This window comes from Rutilus rutilus, assembly GCF_951802725.1.
Source record: "Rutilus rutilus genome assembly, chromosome: 4".
Taxonomy (NCBI): Eukaryota; Metazoa; Chordata; class Actinopteri; order Cypriniformes; family Leuciscidae; genus Rutilus; species Rutilus rutilus.
In genome coordinates, this window is record NC_140212.1 from 11,148,202 (window position 1) to 11,175,126 (window position 26,925).

Here is a 26,925-nt window from a genome sequence, read left to right on the forward strand (position 1 = left end):
GTAGTCATGTGCACTGAGAGAGAGAGAGACAGAGAGAGAGAGAGAGAGATAAGGGGGGTGTGTCTCTATGAAGAGGGGTTTAGTACAGCGTGTGTGGATGACTGCTAGTCAGCTAGTGTGGATGAGAGAGACACAAGGAGATCGAGGGGGTACGATGCATGCACACACACAGTCATTCACAAGGAATTCTGCTACATCAGGCAGCCTGGTCAATGCGTGATTTTTACACAAAGAAGAACGGGTGAAAGGTACCCACTGATGAAAGACGTTACTCAACATTTGAGGGAAATCCCCAGGGTGCCTGTTTGCGTGCACTACTGCCAGAGATCTGTTGGGGGACCCGCGACGGCGAGATGGGCTGTAACCTGTGCACGCTGCAGAAGAGAGAGGAGCACTACAAGCTGCTTTACGAGATTGCCCAGGTAAGTCGACTTGTTTAACCTACTCTGGAATATCCTGAGACCCTTGTGAAGTTGAGTTATAAGATCAGATGGGATTTCCATGAGTTAAAAGACAAGTTTTCACCTTCTCTAGACATTTCTTCACAATCTTTTCTCTGCAACTTATTCAGATTCAGAATGGATCCTTTACAGTATTAATTTAGACTCGTTTATCCAAAGCAACTTGAGAATAACAGGAGCCAGTAGGACCAGTTGTTTCAAGGGACAGGACACTACAAGTACCCCTACAAGTATTGGATGGGGAAAAAAGATATATGTGTTTTAAAGATTTATTATTGGCCTTTTTTGCCCTAATTTAATAACAACAATCAGGGAGTGGATAGAAAGCGAAGTGGAAGAGATTGAGGTGGGTGGAATGGAAAGGACAACAAGTTGGGATTCAAACTCTGGTTGCCCAAAGCTACATGTCGGAATGCTTGCCCATGAGTCTTCAACCTCTCCGTTTTGAGAAGTGTCTTCTAAGACATTTAGTTTGATTCTAGTAGTTGTCCAATTTTATGGATCTGCACAGTCTTGTGGGAAGAGTTCTTTAGGAGAACTCTTTGTTGTGTGTGATGAATCCCCAACTGCATTGGGGACTTACCTGGAAGCATTTGTCAGGGATCAAAGCAAGTTTTGCAGCACACACCCTTTACAACTGTGCTAGTATTCTTGTTAATATTCTTGTTAACTGTTGTACAGGATGCTTGCAGGTAGGAGGATGAGAATTTGGGATTGCACACACTGGTGAAACTTGTCTTTATGGTATGTAGCTGCAAGTGAGAGCTGCAAGAAGGAAGCAAGCCTTGATAAGGTGCGATTTCCAGAACTGAATAAAGACCATTTCAAATAGTTGCAGAAGGAACATTCATCATGATATATCATATTTATGTAGCTTATTATATAACTGAATAATATCACTATATTTCCAAACCTTTAGTTGGCACCCATTGGACCTCGGCAACAGATTGCACAATAGCACAATGTTCAATGCTACAATGGGAAAACGTTTCGCTTTTTTGGTCATCACTAATGTTCAAGGTTGATGCTAGTCTGAGACTGGTTAAACCCCTGGCTCCGCTCCTCTCTGAGTTGAGAATTCCCCATGTTTCAGTGCTGCACAGGAGGTCAGAGTCCCTGCTCCTTTCTGAGCATCAAGCGTGCAAAATAATATTTTCATGATACTCTTATCGCAGCCTCATTAAGCTGTTGTACAAAATGTCTTTGGTCCCTAATTAGATGTTAAAATGTGCCTTTTGTCTGTGTGGATGCCAATCTGGGAGATTATCCCTGTCGGTGTCTGAACTGAGGTTAAAGAAGTTTGATCTCTTCTGGTTCAAAACAGTGGGCTTGTGTTTAGAGTGACTTGTCAGCAGTGAGGTACTGCCTATGATTGCGAATCTTGTACACACGCTTGCTATTTTGTGGCACTATAGAGTGAAGAGGGGCTGGCATCGTTTTTCCAGCGGCGTGCTGCCGCTTTGACACCCAAGACATTTGATACCCTAGACATTGTGTGAATGTGTCTGGCGGGTTACGGTTTGCTTTTTTTCTTGACATGAGATGACTTTTTATATGTCACATGTTGGTCCCTTTGGTGTTTTAGCAGCCGAATGCAACTCTCGATAGAAGAAAACCAGAAAGGGAAGAGAAAGAAATAGTGCAATGTCTCCAGGAAGAATGAAGGTACTAAGGAAGGTTGAAAGGAAAAGGAAATCTGGATCTACTCTCTGTGGAGTAAATTCCCAAGCTGAAAAGAAAGTGTGTCAAGGAAGTGTTGCCTCAGATGTTTCCTTTTCTGGTATTCAGCAATTTAAATTTTTGAGCTTTTATGTTTGCAAGAAGAAATCAAAGAAGATGTTGCACCGTGTTACTCTTGAAGTCACAACAACAAGCGGACATGAATAAACACAAACACACGCCTACACTGCAATTTCACGCCCCTTGACAATTTTGACACTATTCTTGGCAGCACAGCCTTTTTAGCCCCGGTGGTCTGTGAGATTTATGAGTTTAGTGTGAGTGTTCGCCCCTCAACGGGCTCACCATGGAAATGTATTCTTCTTTCTTTGTTAGCCACATTACAATGACTTCCCGTACTCTCTCTCCCTCGCTCTTTCTTACTCTCAGTCTCAGAGGACTTAGCTGTGTGTTTGTGTTCCATCAGCAAGATCAGGTTTTGGATTGTAAGATCTGAGCTATTTCACCTTAATTTGGCTGGCAGATCTGACTGGCAAAATCTCTGTGATTGGCTGCTGTTTATCCATCATGATGTAAAATGTGATGTCATTTAAAGTCTTATTATAGATGACATGATTTGTGGGGGAGGTAAACACTAAATTATATCAGGTAACCTTTCAAAATGACAGCTTTTGAGGGGAGAAAAAAGTGTTATTTTCTGCAGTGCTGTAAAAAACAAGACTGCAAATACCCATGAGACAGTTAGGTATAGGTTACATTATGGTGGATGTTTATTAATATACAGTTGCTGGGAAAAGGTATTTGAACCCTTGATTTTACATGGATTTCTGCATAAAATGGCTGTAAAATGAGTCTTTCATGTCTTTATTGAACAAACTGTAAACATTAACAGTAAAGGATGGTAAAGGATTTAACGGTAAAAGACTGTTACAGTAAAAAACTGTTAATTGGTTAAAAACAGGAAGGTAACAGTCTACTACTGTAAAATGTACCGTTTTTGGAAGTGAAAAAGAACAAGTCATTGTATAATTTACAGTGAAAAACTGTAAATTGATATTCCCACAATTCCCTGCGTGACACTTCACATTTTATGTATTTTTGTTGAAATAACTATGTTTCTTCATAGTTTTTCTTTGTTTTATGTTACATTTAATGTTGTTAAATGAATGTTTATTGCATTTTGTTTTATTTTATGTTTGTTAACATGATGGTGTTTAGTGTTTGTGTGAATGATACTTAATATTAGTATTAACTTTCTCAATTTGTGGAAAAGCTGCTTGTGATGAGCTTTGATTTATTATGTGGGTTAGGGTTAGCCTAACCCTCTCTTCACCACTGAGACTGGTGGTTGTTAGTGTATTACAATAGTACAAAACAGACATTAGTACTTAAATAGATCGGTAAATTAACATTAATTGCTACCGTACTTTTTACAGTAAATGTCTGGCAACCACAGCTGCCAGTTTTTTACCGTAAATTTACCAGATTTTTTTTTTACAGTGTAGCAGTAATTTCTTTTGTAAATAAATGAATATATTTTAAACAATTTTATTAAATTAACACTATAAATGGTCTTACTCAATTTAATGAGTTTTCAGAGTTTCAGCATTATCTTCATCAACATAAAATCCAAAATAGTCAAAAAAGTGCAATAAACTTAATGTGGTTAACAAATGGTAAATTTGATTTTACTTAAAGATTTTGTTCTCATGCAAAGAATTGATCTACTGCTGGGCTAAATTCGCAAGGTGCAAGAGTCAATCAACTATTAAAATCAAAACTGGATGTTAATGTATTTATTTCCTCAGTAATCTCTAAAACTCTAAACTCAGCTGAAGTGCTGAGGCTCATGGGAGCAGTGCATTTTACGGCCATGGTCAGGAGCCCGTATGGGGACAGATGCTCTGTGTAATTTCCAGTCTGTGGATCAGCATGGGAGGAGACTGAGAGATTTCACCTCCCACTCACTCACTCTCTCACTCTCACTCAGACATTCATTTTTAGCATCTATAGATCCAACAGATTCAGAGATATAATGAAAAACAGAAAATATTTACAAGAAAAAATCACATCCTCAGCTTTAATTTGCATGGGCCAAATTGAGAATTATTTGTAATTCACCTTGTTCTAAAAAATCTGTTCCAAACTCTCGATTAAATTAAAATTAGATTTTTGATTTACATGAAAAAATCTGGCACAAGTTTACCTCTGCACCCCCTGGCCATCGAGGGTCAGATGAAATGTCGGTCCCGAGAGCGCTAACAGCCATATGGATCTGTGCGAGTGAATTGGGCAGTCAGTGTATCACAGCCTTCAAGTTTAATGGGTCTCCAGATGGAGGACAACCTTTAGAGAGACTTGCCAAAAGGAACTGGCTTTTGTGAAGAGTGTTAGATTGAGTTTCGAGTGTGTATGTGTGTAAGGATGCTTCACACTCCTGCCTGAACCGAGGTCTCTCTTATTGGCATCGTCACTGTTGGGCCACGTCCTCTGTCTCTCTCTCAGAACACTCTCATCCATCTTCCTGTCCCGGAGCCTTTCTCTGAATGATGCTCCTTGCAGATGAAACGCGATGGGTGTGGAGCGAAAGAAGGCAAAGACAGAGAAACATGTAGTTTTGATTGATCTTGTGAGCGTGTTGGATGATAAGCCTGTCAGATAGTACAGGCCCTGGGGTGATCATATCACCAGACCCTGCCAACTCCAGCCCAGGCGAAGCGTGTGTGCATATCATGTAAATCCCATTTAAAACCCATATCATTCTTTTTGGCTCTGGCATGCATGGAATTATTGCATAATTATGGCTAAAAATAGACTTTACGCTCTTAGTGGTCCAGGTGATTTTCTGCCTTAGTGAAATAACAGATGCTGAGTTTATATTTTCATCCTGATCTGGAAAGAGAGCAGATGACCTCATCTAAACCTCTGTCTCATGTCATTTACACAGCCACTGATCTTCCTTACCAGATGCACCGTATTACCTACTGCTGTGTGTATGGTTTCATGTTTACTGCATACATTTTTTTACACTTCATGTGAATATATACAAGGTAATCTCAAATTTCAAAAGCACACATGAACAGATGTATGATAGTTCATTATAGGGATGCACTATATATCGGCCACCATATCGGTATCGGACGATATATGTTAATTTTTATCGTTATCGGCACAATAAGAAAATGTGGCCGATATATTAAAGCCGATTATTAAATAAAATAAAATTTATTTCCTTCAGCTGAGACACTTCAAATGCGTACTGTTCACCATGATGGTTTTGAATTACTTGAAATATGATTGAGATCACTTTAAAATGGAAATTACAGTGCAACATGTAAAGTCTGTCATATAGTCTAACTAACCGTGTGGGACATTTAATGGTGAAACTTTTGTTTTTGTATCAGGCTCCCAAAAATGATATACAAATTTAGATTTATCAGCCAATATATCGGTTATTGGCTTTCAAATATAAAGAATTATCGGTTATCGACATCGGCCAAAATTTTCATAACTGTGCATCCCTAGTTAATTACATATTTGTTGAATAAATTTAATGAAATTAGTCACTTTTGTTAGAGATGCATCACATTTCGGTACCATATTAGTTATTGGCAGAAATTCAGATTTTTTTTTTTATGGTTGTATGTTAGTTTGTATGGGTTGATATTGGATAATTAATTGTGCATGCTTATTTCCTCTATTTTTACATTTAGATTACCTTTGTCATAATCTAACATTCAAGTTAATCTTTAAAACACTGATTATATATTAACACTGTTAAAGGTAATCTGCAGCATGCCACAAAATGAATATTTGTTTTTCATTATAATGTTATGATGCCTAAATTCACTTTACATTATTAATTTACTCAGTATAGATAGCATAGAATGTTAATATTGTCTATTTATCGGTTATCGACATTAACTAAAACATATCGGCTTATTGGTATCGGCCACAATTTTTATATATTGGTGTAGGGTTGCACTCATTTCTAAGGATTTTTATAAGTTGTATAGCATTGTAAACAGAGTCATTGTTATTGCTGTTACTGTCTCTACCGCTCAGTGGATTGAGTTTCATGAGATTTTACACTTTTGTCTGATCTGCTTCCTTTATGACTATCTCAAGTGAAATGATGAGGTGACCTTTTCTTTTTTGTGTTATTTCATTTTAAAAAGTGCAGGCTTGACCTTTACATATACGTACAGCAAACCCACTCGACCAGCCAGACTCTCTGATTGAAGGTCTTTACTATCTGCCCCTCTTTCTCCTCTCAATTTTTCCCATATATAAATGTATATATCTATACACCACCTGTGGCCGAGCTTGCTTTGCTAAAATCTACCTTGCATCAGCCATTCTGGAGGATAGTTATTGCATAGGGTTTAACTCACAACTCTATTTTTTGGTTGCACTTTTTGGTTACGTTTAGGAGCGTTTTATTATTTACGTTTACTGTAACATCGTTTTTCCCTTTCAGAACAGACTCATTTGCTAATTCCATTTTAAAACTATGAAGTCCAAACAAACTAAAAATGATGATGATGCATAAAAAAAATATGTGAACATCATATTCCTTTGTCACAAACTTGTCGTTTTATATCCTTAAACTGATCCTGGCCTCGCTTTCAATCTTAAAACAATCATAGTCTAATTTCAGCAGAAGAGATAATAAAAGTTCTTTGTCTGGAACCGCAGAGGAGATGACCTGCTTGTCTGCCCTAGACACACTGGTGTGTAATTAGTGCTGGGCTTCAGAGCTGATTGGTAATTATAAGAAGTTATGGAGTTTTGTCTTTACTTCATCAAGTAGTCCTCTTTGAGTCTGCCCACTTGCCAAGTCAAAAGGGGCTGATTACACCTCCGTCACACATGGGTGCTACACGAATGAAACACAAGTGTGATGGATCTAGCATAAAAAAAAAAAAAACTTTTTAACACAATTTTGTGATGCTTTAATTCACTTGTAGATTTTTGTTTTTAGTGCCACATTATCAAGCTAGACAAGGTACATAACAATTGCTTTCCTATGGATAAAACCAACCAAAAATGTGTTTCCATGCTTAATATTAGATTTCAATCTTAAATACATCTAGCTATTAAAATGGGTTTCAAATGGCAAGACACATTGACTTTAAATAAGGTTGTTTTGTGTTGATTTGTTCTACATTGATTGGGTCTATATAGCAGGTTTATAGTGCACTGGAGGATTGTGGATTGATCCGTTTGTAATTAACATACAATTAGCAGGTACATTTCTAGATGACAATTCTTAATATCCCATCTGGCCGAGGACCCAGGGAGGAAATACCATGTTTGTTGTGCAGCTGCCAGTGTATCGTGGAGTTCAAGAGCTCTTCAGTCAAATTCAGATAATTTATGGGTTATGTGTGATGTATCTGCAATATTAAAACAATCTGTGAGCATTGCAGCTCAGCCCAGTATCACAGTTACTTGGTAAGGATCAAATAGGCTAATGAAGCATCTGTGTGTGCAAGGTTAAAGCACAGAAATAGATCTCAGTGGCGTTTTGTTTCTGTACGGCACGTGAAATGAGGGATGATACCCCTCCCCCAACTCACTTTCTGTCTCTTCTTTTGTTCTTCCAAAGGTGAGACATTGAGCAGAAGGCTGAGGAATTATGGGATACTGAATTGCAATGTTTATCAGAGTCAACTTCACACTGTTAGTACACTTGAATGGACTGTTATATGGAGATGAAGAATGGAGAGAGACCTTGTATCAGTGCAGACATGCTGTCTTACATCTGGCAGTAGCATACAGGATTGGACACATTTCACCTTTCATCAGTCTCACACACACACACATATACAGGGAGGTCACTGCTCCTGTCTGTTCCTCTTGGCTGGCCCCGGCCCCCTGTGTGAGTAACAGTCTGTCAGTGTGAGACACAAACTGGCCCAGGTCATTTCCTCTGAGTCTGACACAAGCACACCACGACAACCTTTATTCAACAACAATGATAAGCTGATATCAGTCAAACATTCCTTATGAGTGCAAGTGTTGAACTTGTAGTCAGGGGTTTCTTTAACTATAAACTTGTATGTCTGAGAGGTTGAGATTTCACCCTTTTCCACAGTAAAACTTGAAATTTAACTGCTAACTCTTTACAATAAGGTTGTTAACATTAGTTAACATGAACTAACCATGAACAATAGCCTACTTCTACAGCATTTACTAACCTAAATTATGGTAATCTCAATGTTTGATTACGTTATCAGAGACGTCAAAATCAAAATTTGTGGTGGAAATGACATTGAAGTGGAAATGTTCAAGACCATCAGATAGGCTACATATCAAAAATGACAATTCTAAACCAGTAAGAGTGTGAAAAATGTGTTTGTTTATTTTCTAAAAGTCCCACCCAATCATTAATATCTGTGTTTGGTTGTAATGTGTTGGACTGGTATGTAATTGTGTAAATCGAGTAGATCCAACACTATCTGTAAAAGGTGGCTAGATTTGTCTAAACCCCAGTGACGGGTAGGTTTAGAGGCAGGGTCAGGGGTAGGTCATTCGTACGAATTCGTACGAATTAGGCACCTCGTAAAATTCGTCATATTATAAAATCTCATATGTCCTTGATTCCCCTTGTCATTGCTTGTCACTCGGGTCTTTTTGGTCAATGAGTCCAAACTTGCACGTCTTGGACAGGTCCTGTATGTTCATTCAATACTGTGACACTATCAAACTTGAGTTGGGTTTCTAGTGTGCTTGAAAAGTCATTAGCAGCTCTCTGAGGTCTCTTGCGCCGTCCGTTTGCGTATTAAGTATCAAGCGGCCCATCTGTGGGGCAAGCCGTGGTGTCTCCGCTCAGTAACCAGATCTGCTCTCTGTAACATCAGTAGGGTTCAAGTCTTAGAGCAGATCGTTTCTTGGAAATTAGAATTTTTATGTCCTATTATGCGCTTTCATATGCAGCATTGGCCTATTAAAGCATATAGAAGAGATCGGGTCTATTTGTCACAGGGGCTATATATTAAGGATATTAGGGTTATAAGCTAATTGAATTATTATTGTTTATTCAAGCAAGTATGTTGGTTTCAAACCCAGTTTTATACTGTCTTAAATGAGAATAATTTATTTGAACTCCATAAATGTTTAAAAAGCGATTATTATATTATATTATATTATATTATATTATATTATATTATATTATATTATATTATATTATATTATATTATATTATATTATATTATATTATATTATATTATATTATATTAGTAAATATACATTGCTAAATATTGAATGGAGTCTAACATTTATTTATTTCAAATAAACTTTTTTGGTGTATTTATTTAGAATAAATCTAATAAATTGACTAAATAAATCTATATTAGAAATAATTCGAGGAGTCAAAAGTGTGACTATTCAACATAATATAATATAATATAATATAACATCATATAATTAATATAATATAATAATTGAATAAGTCTACATTGATGAATAATGAATGGAATCAAATGTGTCACCCTTATCCTTGCATTATCCTAAGAAAAATATTGAGTCTTTTTATCTGCTCATTCAAATTCTTCCATATTCTGATTAGCCAATTACGCCCAATTCATACTCCAAGTCATCCGTTGAGCAACTGTGAAAGCAGGAGCTGACTGACTGTCGAAAGGCTGAATAGAGCTAAATTGCACTGCAAAACATCTCAGCGTGATGTGCATTATGTGGCTGTGTGCGTCAGAGACAATCTTCAAGCAAGCGTGCGTGTTTGGATGTCCATTCACACACATCTGATGTGCTCTTTAAGACTGTTCAGGTGTGAAGGCGTGCATTATTTTTTCCCATTCTTCCCTTGAGAGCCAAATCCAACTCCACACTTGAGAAACAATGCTAATTGGCATGAAGATCCGGGAATTACACACATAGTAAGGAAGAGAAAAAAAAAATCTCATGGCTGGTAGCTCATTAAAAGTTTGACATATTTTGATTTAAATATTTCGTTCACACATTAAACTACTCGCACAATGTACCATGGTTTTACTCAGAAGGTGCAGGTTTTCACATTCAAATATCTGGTTATTGGATTCATCTTTTTATATTCGGCTTCAGATTTGATGGGGAGCAGATGTCGGTTTTGGCCGTGTGGTGGCGGGCGCCATGTGCCACACCTGTAGTGGTGCATTAACTACACGCAGAGCATGAAGACCCGTGCCAACCCACGCGCAACTGCCAGACGCATTCATCAGGCTTTGGATACACAAACGTGGGATGCAGGACAAAAGATTCACACATAATCGTGTGGATGGAGGGACTTTGATTAGTATGTTTTCGTTAAGAGATGGCACGCAAGTGTGCAACAACAATTGTGCTTTTATAGGCGAAAAGTACAGCGACAGAAGCCTTTCTGTCATATTGATGTGCTAGGCCACACTCAGGTTATTTAGTATATTAACTTAAGAATTCAGAAATTAACTTTATGCATTGTTGAATACTTGCTTTGGTAAAGGCTCTGACCTCCTCTTGAACTTACATACATCAGATTAGAAAGCAGTTACTGTATCCCTGCCTTGATTTAATTTAGAAATATTCCCTGTGTGTGTGTGTTTATCTATTCAAATCGCTATTGTTTGTGGTGTTCCTGCCTGTAATGATGGCAGATGTAAGGTTAATCTGTGTCTAATGTGTGTAGGAGGAAGTAACAGACAATAAGCCTCTGGCACTGGACGCACCACGTCTATTAGAGTCAGTCTAGAGATGGAGACACATGAAGTTCACCGTGGAAGACAAGGCACTATTTAGACTGTTTGTCTCTACTAGAACACTAGTGCTACAGTTTTCACTCAGAGGACATTATCCAACTTGATCCCCGTGTTAGGAGCTGAGAAGAAAAGTTTTCATTTTAAAATCCTAACACTAGACTTTGAGCGCACAAAATTTCTACGGACACCGCAACGGTCACATAAAACACAATTCAACGTATCAAACAATCAATGTTGATTTAACATAAAAAATGTAAACATATGCAATCTACTACTGCAACACTGCAATCCTGCAGATTTAAATCTTTAATCTTTTGTTGGTCACACATCTTCACATGATACAAATTTGCAGGTCAGAGTTCACCAAACTTGAACTTTGAAACACAGCGAAATGCTAAACTTATTCGCTGATCATGATCATCCTTGAAGGCCACCACAGAATGCATTGCATTGTGATGAAAATCAAGATTGTTGATGAAGCCAGAGGAAGGTCAAAAATTCATTTCAATACTGAAATGAACTAAAAATAGTTTTTTAGTAATTACAAACTTAATATTTTATCCAGCAACAAGCTGACATGAAACTCTATTGAAATAAAATGTTTGTTAATTTGTTTGACATATCGAGTTGCCTAGAGCGTTCCAAATCTGTCGCTTATGAGGTCCCATGCCTTTTTTATTATGCTGCCTATGTAGTGAATTAGCTCATAGGCTTTGGAACAGAGCTGGTATCTCTCAAGAGCAGAGTCCTTCATTAAAGTCATTAGTAAGGCATGGTGGGACACTCCTGCCAGCGAAATCAGATAAAATAATGAAGCATTCCCACTGAAAGCACAAATCACCCTCAGATCTGTCTCTCTTGCTCTCTCTCAGCCTGACTGCAGTACCCATAACTCTCCTTGGCTCGCTTGACTGATTTCTCAAACATTTTAAGGCCAAGACACCAGGTTCATTGCCTTTCAGGAACAATCAAAATTTTCAGCATTAGGCCAAGTGAGAGTCAGCATGTACAAAAAAAAAAAAAAAAGGCAAGTTTAGCTCTGAACCTTAGGTCACTCTTACTTGTATTGTTGTATTACATAGCCTTGTGTTATTTTCGTGCTGGTTATGATTAATGTTGGCTTGTTCCACAGCATTTTCGCCCTGACATTTATTGGTGGACCTTGAAGTGAACTCGACTGCACAGCAAAACCAATAGCTAAATTCAGGCCTTGGTCCAGTTTTTTTGCTTCAATAAGGATCAGTGATTTTGAAGGCTGGTATTTAAAGTCAAAGTGTGCATTTTTTCAGTGTTAAAATACTTTCTCCTATCAAAACATTTGCTGAATTTGGAACCACATACCTTCGTACTACTCATACTATTTCTGCCATAGAAAGATGGTAAAAAGAGTAGCATGATAGTATGTGGTTGTAATTTTTTTTGAACATCCTGACCAGCTCAATATAGAAACATCAGCTCCACCAATGGCATGAGACTATCTGTTTTTCTGACAAATGGCAGATGGGGGGAGTTTTTGGGAAACCAATTTCTAGTGCCAGAGAAACCCTAATTAAATATATAAGTGACCATGGAAGAGCAACAAGCCCGGACATGTTGCGACACTTTGGTTTAAGGCCTGGAAATTGAGCAGGCAACATGTGGACAAAGAGACACAACCCTGTCAAAAATCTGTTCTCAATCTGAGAACATTTCATTTATTCACACTCCTGTTGACAAGTAATGGAAAAACAATTCCCTACATCTAGATTCAGTACACATGATGTATTCCATGACAGCATGCAGTATGATCGTGCTTATGGAGAGTGCTTGCATCAGGTTATTGCATTGATGTACTGAGGCTAAATAAGCATTTTGTTGACACAGTTTGTCATAACCCATGTCATCCATGGCTGGGTCCTGCTGAAGGACTCATTAGTTACACATACACACAGCTCTCTGTGATATATGTGCCTGTTATTTCAAATGCATTATTTATTTTTGTACCTGAAAATAGAGAAGAATGAGATGCATTTATTTAGCTTGGAGGATCAACCCAAGGTTGTTGCTAATGGAGAATTTAATTATGTTGCGAAAGGTAGACATTTCCCTGCAGGGTGAACTCTGTCATCGTTGTGTTGTGTAGTCAAACTCCCACTGCCTGATTCCCACAGAACAAGTCAGTGGCATATTGCTGCCGAAAACCTCTTTGAGGAGTAATTCTTTGTCCCTAAAGAGGAATTTTAATTTAACACAAAAGCACATGCATAAGCAATGGCAGCAGAGAGGGTTGAATCTCTATGGTGATACTGTGTAATCACAGATACTGATGTGGGAATACTGTGCATATGTGATGTATGTTGAAAAATGACAACGTGGGGGAGGGGCTGTGCTTGCAGGTGCTTACGGCGTTCTAGAAGTTGCATCTTATTTATATAGTATAATTAGGTTAAGAATAATTAACGGTTAAGTTTGTAGTGGTGTTAGGTTGTAATAGCATCACCAAAGGAATTGCAAAAATTGTTGTTTTCAAACTGGTTTCCCTAAAAGCTTCATTAATTTATTTTATTTTATCAACACTTGAATGTGGGTAAGTTTCATTAAAAAAAGAAACAGAAGATGCGTAATTGCGCCCCTACCATATGACTGTGAAAACATGGATTGCCAGAATATTTAAGATGGTCCTCACTGCAGAACACGGAATCCAGGGGGAGGAGTTGGATCTGGATCCAACTCCTCCCCCTGGATTCCGTGTTCTGCAGCTTACAGATTCCGTGTTCTCCCTCCTTACATATACCTAAACCTACCCATCTCCACCCCCTGATCCCTAAACCCACCCCTAAACCTACCAATCTCCACCCCTTAGATCTGGATCCAACTCCGCCCCCTGGATCTCGTGTACTGCAGTGAGGTGCTACTGGAATATTTCACCAAGCATGGTCATAAATGACAAAAGATAAAATAAAAAAAAATCCATCAATGGGAAAGAGTTAAGGTTTGTCAAATTAATACTTTTCACACCAAGTTCATAATGGTGAATAATGTGGGTATGTGGCGTAGCTGTAGTGATTTTAATGCATTACCCCGAGTTATTATCATGACTGATATGCTCAATTTGTTGTTTGTTTACAGTCTATTTAGTATGCTTGGATTATACTTGTAATGAGACAAAACTCCCTTTTTGCTGCCACACATCAACAGTAATTTGCACCAGATTTCACTTATACAGAAAGTCTTTGCACTTTTTTTTCTCTCTTTTTCTCTACTGATCTCTCACTCAGTCATGCGTTTCGTCAGGGTACTAATTGCCTCTCATTAATTTCTTACCACATTGATTAATCAGTGCAGAGACGACATGGAAAATAGCATATGCAAATAGTTAATAGTCTCTTTTTGAATATCTGAATAGTTAACGACATGGAGAGTTAGTTATCAGTCTCTGAGTAAATCTAAGGAAGAAAATGAATTAGAATAATAACAGACTGTGACAGAGTCTATGTGGTTTCTTTTCCACAGTTAAAGCGAGATGATGGTTGTCGACGATGGCCGTTTTATAGACTCCTGCAGCTGTGTAGAGAAAGAGAGAGGCTGAGCTCTAAAGCAATATGCTAAATTCGGATATTTGATAGAAATGATAAGTTCTAGTAATGAGAAAGTCTTCTTTTTCAATTAGACTTCTCTGTGGCATTGTCATTGAGCACCTGCAGTGAATAGATGGGTGACTGGGTGTTTCGCCATGTGCTCAATACAAAGATAAGATGCTTTTGGGGTTGTGAATGGGAGCGTGAGTCAGATATTGTGTTTTTGCTCACACATAATACCCTGAAGAATCTTTTCTGATTGCTTGACACTTCCCAGGTGAGATTTCACTATATTATGCTCTCATTCTTTTATTCCTTTTGGATTCACGGTGTTAAGAAACTCATAGTGTGACTCCCTTACAAATGTGCCATATAAAAGACTGTAGTCTAGCGTTTTTCATTGGGCTTTTATTGTTATTTAGATCCTTTGTTACCACAGTAAGTTTGCCAAACAACCGTTGGCACATTTTGGGTTGACGTAATGCTGTTTGTGTGTGCATGTGCCTGTAGCTGTTGCATTTTCCACTGTTTGGTTGTATGGCCAAGAGGTTCTCATCCAATTCTTATCTCACATGCCACATGTGTTAAACACACGCGCGCATACACACACACACACATGCAGTCTTATCACTTCTTTGTGCTTATCTCACCTGTGCAAAATCGTTCAGTTGGGAGAAAATAAACAAGCCTCTAGATATGTGTCACCTGACGAGAACTGACCCAAATATGACAGCTCTGACAATAAACACACACATTTTACCCTCCACCACTGATGTTAGCTGTGATTCTGTCCTCCACTTCAGCATTCAGATGTACTACATGGTCCTCTTGAGGCAGAGCTGGTATTATAAGTCTGAAATCAATATGACAGGTCTGAGGTGACTGCGGTACATTCCAGCTCCAGACCTTGTTATCAAACCCAGTTGGCACCTGACCTTTTCAGAGTCATGTATTGAGGAGGAATGTGGAGGTGGGCTGGTTAAGCTTTCTTGGTGTGCGACTGCCACGTTTCATTGACGTTAATGACCTTTAAATTAAATCGCTGTGGATCAACGTTCACCAACATGAACTTCAGAGTTTCTTCACCTGCTGATCTTTTAGACAAGATAATAGAAATCAATTGGCTGTTTCTACTCTGGTGGCTATTCATTGACTATGCCTGATTTTATACCACTTTCTTTGGAAGGAACAACTGTTATCTTAATAAAAGAAGTAGCCAGCCTTGAAAACCAACATTGGCATGCTTATTTTAGGTTTAATTTATGTTTAAAGTCCAGTAATTTGAGTGACTTCGTTATGTGATATCTCAGTGGTATTGGTATCTCATTTGGTGTATTATTTTGTTGGTGTAATGTTTTGGTTTTCTTTATTTCTTCACCAGACCTTTTGGTTGTGCCTAAATACATTTAACTTTAACCAGACACAAGTATCATTCTTAGAGTTGAGGATCACATCTGTTGAGTTTGCACTGTTGGACTGTTCCCAGTTACCACCGGATTAACTGGCCCATCTAGTGAGATCCAACTTGCTCTTCAGTCTTCCCATAAGGAACAGTGCAGGATGCAAGTGTGACTTGATGAATGTCTGAGAGCAAAGGTTCCTGTCATGTTGTGTCGAATGTTGAGGTCGTTCAACAGCAGTTTTACCTGACAGCCTGAGGTGCCAAATGCTATGCGCTCCCCTAAAACAAAAGAAGAGATGGAAAAGGTCTAGAGGCCACTCTTTGTTGTTGGCACACACGAGCAATGAGAAATGAGGATAAGGAATCTTAAGGAAGCCCTGTATAATTAGACTAGTTTCTTGTTCTGCCTCACAGGAACCACATAGCTTAAGGAAAACTGCTCAGTCTAAAATAAATCATGTGCACTTGCTCTCTCACTGTGGACAATGTGACCTATTTTTTTTATTAGCTGATGAGCCCAGAATAAGTTGAACTGTAAGATCAAATCTTATTGCATTGAATTGCAAAATACTAAGGCTATTTGGGGACCAAATAAAGGTTTGATATCCCTGTCTGTTCACTAAGTTTAAATACATTTGATATATCTTTTATCTGGTTTATCTCTTCTCTTTCTGGTCTCGTTCTGACACACTTTGATTGTTTGTGAACCAGTAAAGTAAGTTCACACATGGAAGACTAATCACAAAAACATTTTTCAGCAGCGGCATGTAGGGTATTGACGTGTCATTTATAACGCAGACCTACAGCATAAAGGTAAAGGGGTTTGTGTGTTCCCTTGGGTATGATTCTGTCTTAAATAAATGGTTGAAAGGCTGAGTATTTTGAGCTTATAACAAGCTCATTTAATTGGTCTGGCAGTGAACCTGCTGATGCGGGTGAGTGAATTCTGATGGGGCGGCTTTGACAGGTGTCAGGTGCAACATATCAGATGTCACTGTGATTACGCAGACTGTTTGGTCACTTATGAAATCCATATATCAGAGCTACATTCACAAGCTCATTTAAGAATCTGGAAAAACATTAAATATGAATAAAAAAACTAAATCTATGAATAAATCTATTGCGATTTGTGGTTTTCTCTTCTCTTTAGGTGAATGGACGTGAATTTTCCAAGTCTGGACATGAGGGAACGGTGGAGGCCATGCGAAAGGAACCCATTGTGGTGCAGGTGCTGAGGCGGGGACCCTCCGGCCGGAACCAGAACAGCCTACAGGAAGTGTGTGTGGTGGACGTGTGTACTCAGACGGACATCACCTTTGAGCACATCATGGCTCTGGCTAAGATGAGACCCACTACCCCACCTGTGCCAGACATCTGCCCATTCCTGCTGTCAGACAGGTACAGTATGCTGCCAACACTGTTAATTACATTTAGATCAGACCTAATCCTCTTCCTGTAAAGTTAATTGTACTATTTATTGTATGTCATTACTACAAGAAATGATATTATGAACTTATACATACATATATATATATATACACATTATTTATTTATTTATTTATTTAATTCAGAGTTCATTTTTATTAAAAAAATTTGACAAATGCTACCTCAACGAGTGATTCTTTCTTAATGACCATGCATACTAACATCAGCAAAAATGTTATTATCAAATATTTCTTCATCACCAGGCAACAGCCATCCCCCACTGCTGTCATAAAAGTCATGCCAGGGCCTATGTGTAATTATTGTAGTGGCTTCCCTTATCCATTTCCTGTAATGAGTAGTATACAGGGTGATTAAAACCTAATGGAGTGCTAAAATATCAAACGTGCTGGCACAGAGGTTTCTCTTGGTGTTTAATGCCCTTTTACGGCTTTTCAACTGCTTGAGTTTGTCCAATAAGACTTGTGTCTGGGGATGATAGGCCACATCTGATTATTTGGCTCCTTATGTGCATGTGCTTTGCTTTGGGTTTATTTATGCTGCTAATCTGTTTGTCTGGCTACAACTCAGCAAAATCGAGATTCAGATTCATTTGTCTGTGTATGTGCTTTGCACAGATTGCTTAGGATCTTGGAACAGTGCATTTGCAATTGTACCCCAGCATGATGTGTTAACAGATTAATGAGTATTGTTTGTAATTACATGCTTCCCCTGACTACAAACAAATTCTGTTATCTTCTTAGAAGTGTAACGGGTCGGTCTGTAGTTCTGCAAATAAAATTGCAGAAATAAATCTTAGCCTAGTATAAAGGTCATTTCTCTTGTTCTGTCTTTCTCTAGTTGTCATTCTATACAGACTATGGAGCATGAATATTATGATTGTCCAGAATATGTGGCCAGCACTCAGGCGGAGGTGGACAGGGCAGTTGAATTCGAGTGTGAGGTAAGTGAAAAAAAAAAATGCTTTATATTTATATTTATTATATATATATAGAGATATACACCTGGTGTTAACATTCATCTCGGGTGACCCGATGACAAATGGTCAATGATGGCATGAATAAATACATCACTACATTATACATTAATGCATGTTGATACAATGCACACACAAAACATTTTTTTTTACAGTTTGACAAATATTCATATTCAATATTGTATGCTTCACATAATTTACAATTGTTCATTTTATCCAATTATTTTATCAGTAACACTTTACATTAAAGTCTCATTTGTTAACATCAGTTAATCCATTATAAACTAACAATGAGCAAGATATTATTAGAGCATTTGTTAATCTTTTTTAATGTTAGTTAATAAAAAATTTAAAAAAAATCTTGTTAGTTTACACTGAATTAAGTAATGTTGACAGATACAACTTTTGATCTAAAAATGTACTGGTAAATGTTGAGATTAACATTAATTAAGATTAATATGCTGTATCTATGTATTGTTCAAGTTAGTTCATGTTAACAAATGAAGCTATAGTAGTGTTAGTGTTACCTTTTTATCAATAAAAGAATCTGAATTAAAAGAGTTCTATGATCAAATGATGTATTGGGTTCATTTAATTGTGAAACTTTAAAAATAAGAGTTTCAAAAAGGCAGATTCATTCACTATTAATGAGTTAAAGTAGCATGTTACAGCTGGAGAGCTTTCAAACGATGCCATTTTTCCTTTGGCTAATAAACAGGGGCATTACACTCCACTGAGGTGTAATTAGTTTTATTTTAGTGACATTAATGTTCTTTCCTACTGGGTCGCTTGCTCATTTTGGAAAACAAATGCATGCGTGTTAATGAATCATTAATATTATTATGAGTGTTTGAAGGTACAAAAACAGCTTGTCACCAGATGTTCCTTCAAAAGAGTGAGATTTTGGGATGTATCTATGATAAATATCCCACATCTGTAGGCGAATTTGTGACAATTTCCTTCTTGGAAAATCAAAATTGCACAGTGCTGAAGTTGCCATGTGAAGTATGCATAAGCAGTGAAAAATGTCTGGATGAACCCCTTCCATGCAAGATAACTTCTGTCAATCATAAGCAAATTTTTCATATCAGGGCCAAGAGGAAACTAACCGCTTTAGCTCCCTGAATACGGAACAAATCCTAGATTACTACTATGATCTGTTAAATTATCACTATGATTTTCCAGTTCCGTCGCTTACCGCACTAGTTTAAGGGAGATTGTGTGGATTATTTTGCTCGGCACGTCGGTTGATCCTTTCTGATGAGCATGTGGTCTGAACAATAGACCTGCAGAAAATATGAAGTATCACTGAGCTTATAGAGCAGATCAATATGAAGCCGTATTAAAGCTTCTGGTGATGAATTGCATCCATTGTGCGGACTGGCAGTAACCCAGATTCAGCTGAAATATGAGAAAGAGTTAGCCTTTTTATATCACACCACAGACGTTGCCGTGAGCATGTTGGTATCGCATTTTTAGAAATGATTTGCCAAATATGAACGCTTGACAGTTCAGTGTATATGGTTGTGGAAGAAAAGGGAAAACTCTAGATGGAGTGGTAAATCTGGTTAATGTGGAGGGTGGAGTTTTTGATGTATGATGCTAGTGCTCGGTCAGGAGCGTCGACCGATAAATGAGCCGTTTTGCTTGACTGAACTGAGACCGGTGTCAGTGGTATGTTGAGCTGTGGCTAACAGCTCTCCTTTGACAGGTGAATGTCTCTCGAATACAGCGCTGTCACTTGCACCAGGCTTCAGTCTTGACATATAACCCCCTCGGCCTGCTTGATTATATCATATTTCACGGTGGCCTTCTGTAGGACACATTTGTAGCCAAAGGAACTGGTCATTGTTTCATTTTAACGCGAAGCCAAACATTTAAGATGACTTTACTACTCTAAAACACTGCTATTCGTGCTGGAGTTTAGAAGCAATAGGTGGCTTTTATCTTTTAAGTAATAAACTGAACTGAAGAGAAATGTACTGAGCTGAGCTATTTTCTTGTTGCTTTCATAAGAAAATATCTGCCTGGAAAATCAGTATAAAGTTAATAGTCTGAGCTTTGTAGGACCAAATGTCCCCACAAGGATAGTAAAACCCGAGATCACCTACATCATGGTGGAGGGAAATGGATTAATAAACATACTAAATTATGCTAATTTAAAAATGTGAAAATGCAAAAAGGTTTAGGGGATAGAAAATACAGTTTGTACTGTATAAAAATCATTATGTCTTTGGAGAGTACCCACAAAGATAATGAAACCTAACGTGTGTGTGTGTGTGTGTGTGTGTGTGTGTGTGTGTGTGTGTGTGTGTGTGTGTGTGTGTGTGTGTGTTGTGTGTTTGTTACAGGAGGTTGAGCTCTGTCGAATGAACAGCCAGGAAAAACTGGGCCTGACTCTCTGTTATCGTACTGATGATGAAGAAGATACAGCCATTTTCGTTGGTCAGGTGGGTACTTTTTTATTTTATTTTTATTTTACACATTTACTTTTAAAGTTTATTGCTTGAAAAAAAAAAAAATCACACAAATAGGGGGGGTTAAATTTACGTTTCCAAAATCTTTAGTGTCTGGGTTGTAAAACTGGACATAGATGAACAGTATAATAGGTAATGTTGTTGAAGTTCAACCTTTTCTGAAGGTTAATCATCTCCTTTCACAGACAAAACAAGTGTTGCAAAGGAAAAAAAAAATGACTTTATAGTTTCAGACTCTATTTTGTGGATTTTTATGCACCAGTTCAATTTAACAGACAAAGATCTACTGAAAAAGAACAAATGTTATTATGTTAATTTGGCGATCTGTGTTGAAGTCACCTGTAAGATGTGGCACTAAGCATCAAATTTGATGCAGGCAATCAAATTAACCGGACCAAACCCTTTTTAACATCAATTTAAATTTTGTGAAAAGTAATTAAAAGATAAAAGCTGAGTCTGATCCATTCTCATTGTTCCACACCACTGTATTCCTTCACTGAAATTAAAAGTGTTTAATATGGAAAATTTTCCTGTTTTCCAAAGTTCAAATAGCAGACGAAAGTCTACCAGGACTGAGTCAAGCATGAAGAGATCAAGTCAAGTTTGGAAAATTATTCTGCATACAGACAGTTCTTTTTTCAGTGTTTTAATTGCTGATTTTAATTAGTAAGAAATGGCACCCCTCTTGTCTCCTGCGGAGTGTAAAATGGCACATTTTTCACTCTCACCACCTTGACGCACCTAAAGGAAACAAAGGCTGAAAACAGGGACTGCATTTCAACAGGGAGAATTCCACTTGTTGTACAGATATTGCCTGTTCTTACACCATTTCTTGCTCAGGGATATGTAAATGTGGAGCACCTGACATCAAACAGGAGGGAACTGCTTCTCTTTTTCTTATCATCTCCAGAAAATGTATTATGAACAACCTACAGAAATGTTCTATTAATACATGTCTGTGGAAGTAAGTTATGCTAATTAAAAATGCATTTATGCGTATAATGTACAGCATTTTTAAGCCTCGTTCTTATGTAAATTCTGACAATGCATAAAGAATATGGTTGTTTTAATCAGAAATCTTGTAAAAATGAGGGGAAAAAGAAAAATATTTCCACATCCTTTATATTTTCTGTGCAGTATTCACTTCCAATCCTTACATATTATATTGGGGCAGTATGTTGCCTTCTTTTGTAAATAGTCTGAAAGGAATAGATTTTTTTCTCATTATAGAACAGATATGCAAATTAATCTGTTACAATAATTAATTCTTTTTGTGACAAGTCATGGAATTATTGCTGGTGTGTTGAGATGAATTATGACAATTTACATATTGATGCCATGTTTATTGTACTGTTGATAGGTTGAACTGAACAGCATAGCTGCAAGGGATGGACGCATCAGAGAGGGAGACAGAATTTTACAGGTGGGATACATTGAATCTTGTTACACACCTATACACACGCTCATTCACGCTAACAACCATCCTATGAATCCAGATGATGTTTTTGATTATTAATTTGGTAGATACAGTGGGTCCAAAAACACATTGAATTGGATTTTTTATTGGATTTTTCTTTACTTACTTATAATATAATATAATATAATATAATATGATATAATTTATAATGGATTTTCAGTGGTCTGAGACTTCCCACTGTAGATATTTGTATGTGTGTGTGTGTGTGTGTGTGTGTGTGTGTGTGTGTGTGTGTGTGTGTCTGTACAAATCTTGAACAAACGAAGTCAGCCACTGGATCATCATGATAAATTTCTCTTAAATAGCAGTTTTGACTGGATCTGCTTTTGCAGAATGTAGACCAAGCTGGTGTGACATTCAGCAGAGACAGTAGGGTTAGGGGTTTGGAGAATTTATGAGCAAAAGAAGATAAAGAAAGAACGAGATACAAAGGACGCAAGGCATCTGTGGATGTAACATTGAGGGAGATGAATACAATGGTTCAGTGCACGTCTGTCTCACTCTCTCCACCCCTATTATCTTCTTTTGACAGTGCCATTACTCTATAGAAGAAAAGATGAACGGCACCTGTCAGAGGCTGCTTAATTGTGTGTCTGGGCGTGTACCGCCACAACGCTTTTTAGAAATGCTGTGGCTACTGCAGCCCAGTCGACACTCTTAGTAATCGATTCAAAGTCTCTCCCCCCAGTAAATGCATAATTGACTGAAGGTTGTTATCTCACGAAGGGAGCCTAGTTTTGGTGTGTATGAGGAAATGCAATTTTGCTCCACTTCTGCCACTGATGAAGTGTGCTTCTGGTGTGAAATTCCTGACACTCTGTCATTATCTTTGTGTGTATGTAATTGTCTCTCTGTGTCCATGTTTCTTCCAGATAAATGGTCATGATGTACAGAACAGGGAAGAGGCTGTTGCTCTCCTTTCAAATGAAAATTCCAGATCCATAGTGTTACTCGTCACCAGACCTGAAGGACAGGTGAGACTAGTGGACATAGTTGCTAATCTTAACCCACTTTAAAACCACAGTTTAATTTGTGTGGCTTTATTTATTGAGCCAATCACCTGAGCCATAAATGCCATGTTCTCTAAAACCATGTGAAATGATATCAGTAAAATGTTGATTGGCTGATGGTTAAACCCTTCAGTAGTGACTAGGTATACTGTAGTTGTGATGTCAAAGGCAGAAAACAGTGAAAAATATTTTGAATGGCTGTCAAAGGAGAAAGTAGTGTAGCTATTACATCTACTAGCTGACACTAACTGAGTCGTGGTAACCAGCCAAATGGTTGGTCCAGAACTGGTTAACCCTGTTGGGTTTGTCTCTCTTAGATGGATGGAAGCTGGCTCGATGAGGACCATCATGATTTTCTAGAGGAGCTGAAGATGGAGATTTTAGAAGAGCAGAAAAAGGAAGCAAAGTGGGTAAGTATGACCATACTTGCCAAAAGTTCCTTAGCACCAAGTCTTTATGTTCTGACATGCATTAAGGGGTTGTATCTGTTCATGTTTTCCAGTCAAAAAGACACGAGGAAGCCTCCGCAAGTACAGATACAGCAACATGTTCCTCTTCCATTCTGGAGAAGGACAGTGGTGTGAAGTGCAGCTTTGAGGAGAGTTCTGAATATGAATTTCTCTCTCATCCCCCAACACAGACTCAAAAACAACTTCGAGACAGGTGGGAAGCGGGCTCGCATTTGGTTCCTATGGACACCGTTAGCTTAGCCAGGCAGGAGACGGGTCAGGAGGGCAGGTTGAGCGAGAATGGGGTGGAATGTGACCATTTCCAGCAACTCCTGGAGCTAAAGTGCCAGATCCGTAATGGTGGAGAATGCGGGTTGGTCTACAGACGAAGTAGTACTATCGAGTGTAGCCTGACGGAGCAGGGTGGAAGTGGAGTGGCACGGGAGCTGCACATGCTCAACGAAGAGCTGCGCAGCATTGAACTTGAGTGCCAGAGCATCATGAAAGCCCACCAGTTGCGCAGGAGCAAGCACGACTCGCCCCGAACGGATAAGGAAAGTCGACTGCGCCGTGGCAAGCTTGCAGATATTAACGAGCATCCTGAGAGACTTCAAAGTGAGAAGCTCAGAGATAAAGACAGCTCTAGTGCCTACAATACAGCCGAAAGTTCCCGCTCAACTCCACTGGGAACAGAAGGATCTCCCGACCACTCGCTACAGCGTCGAGTCCACCTGACTAATCAGAGGAACCTGCGGAGTACCCAACACCTGCAGAGTCCCTACAATAGTCCCATTTTGTCTTTACCCAGCCAAAGTAGCCCTTCTTACAGTCGTGGCCATACATGCACCAGCTCCACACCACCCTTACAGACCCCCATCACCAGTCCCGGTTCACAAGGACCCAGCCAGGCCTTCTCCAGCAGCTTGGAACAAAGCCCCAGCAACCCCTCGGAGTCAGACCCAGCGCTTCCTGCTGATGACGAGCGCTGTGAGAAAGAAAGAAACCGTAATAGGGTTGCAACCGCTCGGCACTACCATTCGCCCTACCACAGCACCACCACAACAACCCAGCCTCCCAGCACACGCCACTACCAGAGTTACCTACAGCTCCTACAACAACATTCCTCTTCCTCTCTGGAATACTCCCAGAGCCAGCTTAGCCTCCTCAGCCTCCGTGGACGTCCTGGACCCTCACAACCTGGCCGAATTGAGTGGAAAGTTAAAGTGCGAGCAGACGGAACCAGGTATGTGGCACGTCGGCCCGCACGAGACCGTATCCTACGTGAACGAGCCTTACGGATCCGGGAGGAGCGCAGCGGTGGGATGACTACAGATGACGATGCAGTCAGCGAGCTGAAGATGGGGCGGTACTGGAGTAAAGAAGAACGCAAGCAGCAGCTAGCTCGGGCAAGAGAACAGCGACGCAGGAGGGAGTTCATGCAGAGGAGCCGGCTAGAGTGCCTCAGGGAGACCATGGGGACGGCAAGTGGGGAAGTCAGCATTCTGGAGCTCAGCCATAAGAAGATGCTGAAGAAACGAAACAAGAAGATCCTTGACAATTGGATGACCATTCAAGAGCTCATGAGCCATGGAGCTCGAGCACCTGAGGGCACCAAAGTTCACAACGCCTTCCTTTCAGTCACCACAGTTTAGTGAAGAGCGTGACCACAGGCGGTCTCGACCCTATGTACTTGCCTCATTCCAAGTAGCCATTTTATAAAGGTGAAGATGCAGATATTTTTCATGTTTTGTGAAAACTCATTTCAACTAAACTCAAGACTTCAAGAAATGTGAATGTTCAAAAACTCTTTTGATACACTGACACGTTGACACTACCGTTACAGACCTCGCTGTGTTTTCATACTAGAATGTATAAAGATGGTTTTAATAGGATTTTACACACTACATTGTCATTTAATGTAGTGTTTTCATGCATTTGTATTTTATAAATGGCAAGTTTTCATGCGATATAAAATACAGTACTTGAATTTCGGCTTTTGCTGCCATTACATCTTTTAAATCTGAAATGTAAATATCTGTAACTGTTCTTAACAAGATCTTCATGGGTAAAGGTCTTCTTTGCCGCTAAATGGGTTTACAAGAGTTGTTTGACATACCACACGATGTTACCATTTTAATGGTATTGTATACAATACGTACAATTTTTGTACTGCTCTGTATGAACATTATTTATATTTTTGAGTCTAATAAGTTATTTTATTCCATCTTTATAATGCCAAATGACCCAGTCTGTATCTCAGTCAAGCGCTAAACATGGAGTTCCTACCACTCTCAGTGTGCCTTGTATAGAGGCTCATTTTTCTACCACAGTTTGTGAAGAGACACCCTGAGTAATCTTGCTGTCATGTTTTTAGTCTTTTTTTGATGTGTAAGACATCTTTGTAGCCGGGTCTACGTGTTCTAGGTGTGCTACATGGGGTAACAAAGGATAATAAATTATTGTTATATAAGTTAAACATTTTTGCTATCCTTTCTTCTCAAATAATGATTTCCAGATTTTCTAGTTTTGTTCAGCATACAAAGATATTTGTAACTTTCGGCTTTGATTGATTACTTTTCTTGATTGACGGCTTGACCTAATTAAGCTCGAGATCAAGAACCGCATTTCTGAGATAAACTGTGATTATATCATTAGAGTCAGACAAAATTGGCATTTGTCCGGTTCGCATCTCACCCAAATACCACACCTGTCATTGTTAAACTGACATCCTGTCAGACAGTAGCATTAAAATCAGATCTGTTTGATTATAAATATATGTAATTCGTTGCATGGATGTATAAATGGTTATCTTGCCATCAGCCCTTCAAACACTGCACTGCAAAAAAAGATCATGTTCTTAGTATTTTTGCTGTTAAAAATATCTAAACAAAAGCAAAAATTGAATAAGATATTATGAAGTTTACTTATATACAATTAGCAAATTGTTCAGTCTTATTTTTTGGCATAAACCTCAAAAAACGATGTTACATTTATGTTTAAATGACTTTATTTTCCAGTTGTGGCAAATATACTATCTGTCTTATGCAACTTTGCTCCTCAAGGATATGTATTGTTTTAAGGATATTTAGACCAGGCACATTTTTACTTATTTTGTAGTATGACAACAAATGCTCTAAAAACCAATAATCGAAATGAAATGTAATATGTGTAGATTATTTTTACGCAGATTGTTCTGAATTTATGAAAGCTGCCTGAGGCTGTTATAGGATGGTTTGTGTGTGAGGGAGGTTAGAGGCT

At 38.6% G+C, this 26,925-nt stretch overlaps 1 protein-coding gene across 1 annotated transcript; it reads left to right on the forward strand.

Annotated features, from left to right (window-relative positions):
* Positions 1-132: 132 nt before the first annotated feature.
* pdzrn4 (PDZ domain containing ring finger 4) lies at positions 133-26,108 on the forward strand. The gene is made up of 8 exons (XM_084406366.1): positions 133-422; positions 16,986-17,233; positions 18,119-18,221; positions 20,606-20,704; positions 22,092-22,154; positions 23,081-23,182; positions 23,536-23,628; positions 23,721-26,108. Exons 1-8 carry the CDS (start codon positions 354-356, stop codon positions 25,317-25,319), a joined length of 2,376 nt encoding a protein of 791 aa, XP_084262492.1. The 5' UTR covers positions 133-353; the 3' UTR covers positions 25,320-26,108.
* The last annotated feature ends 817 nt before the right edge of the window (positions 26,109-26,925 follow it).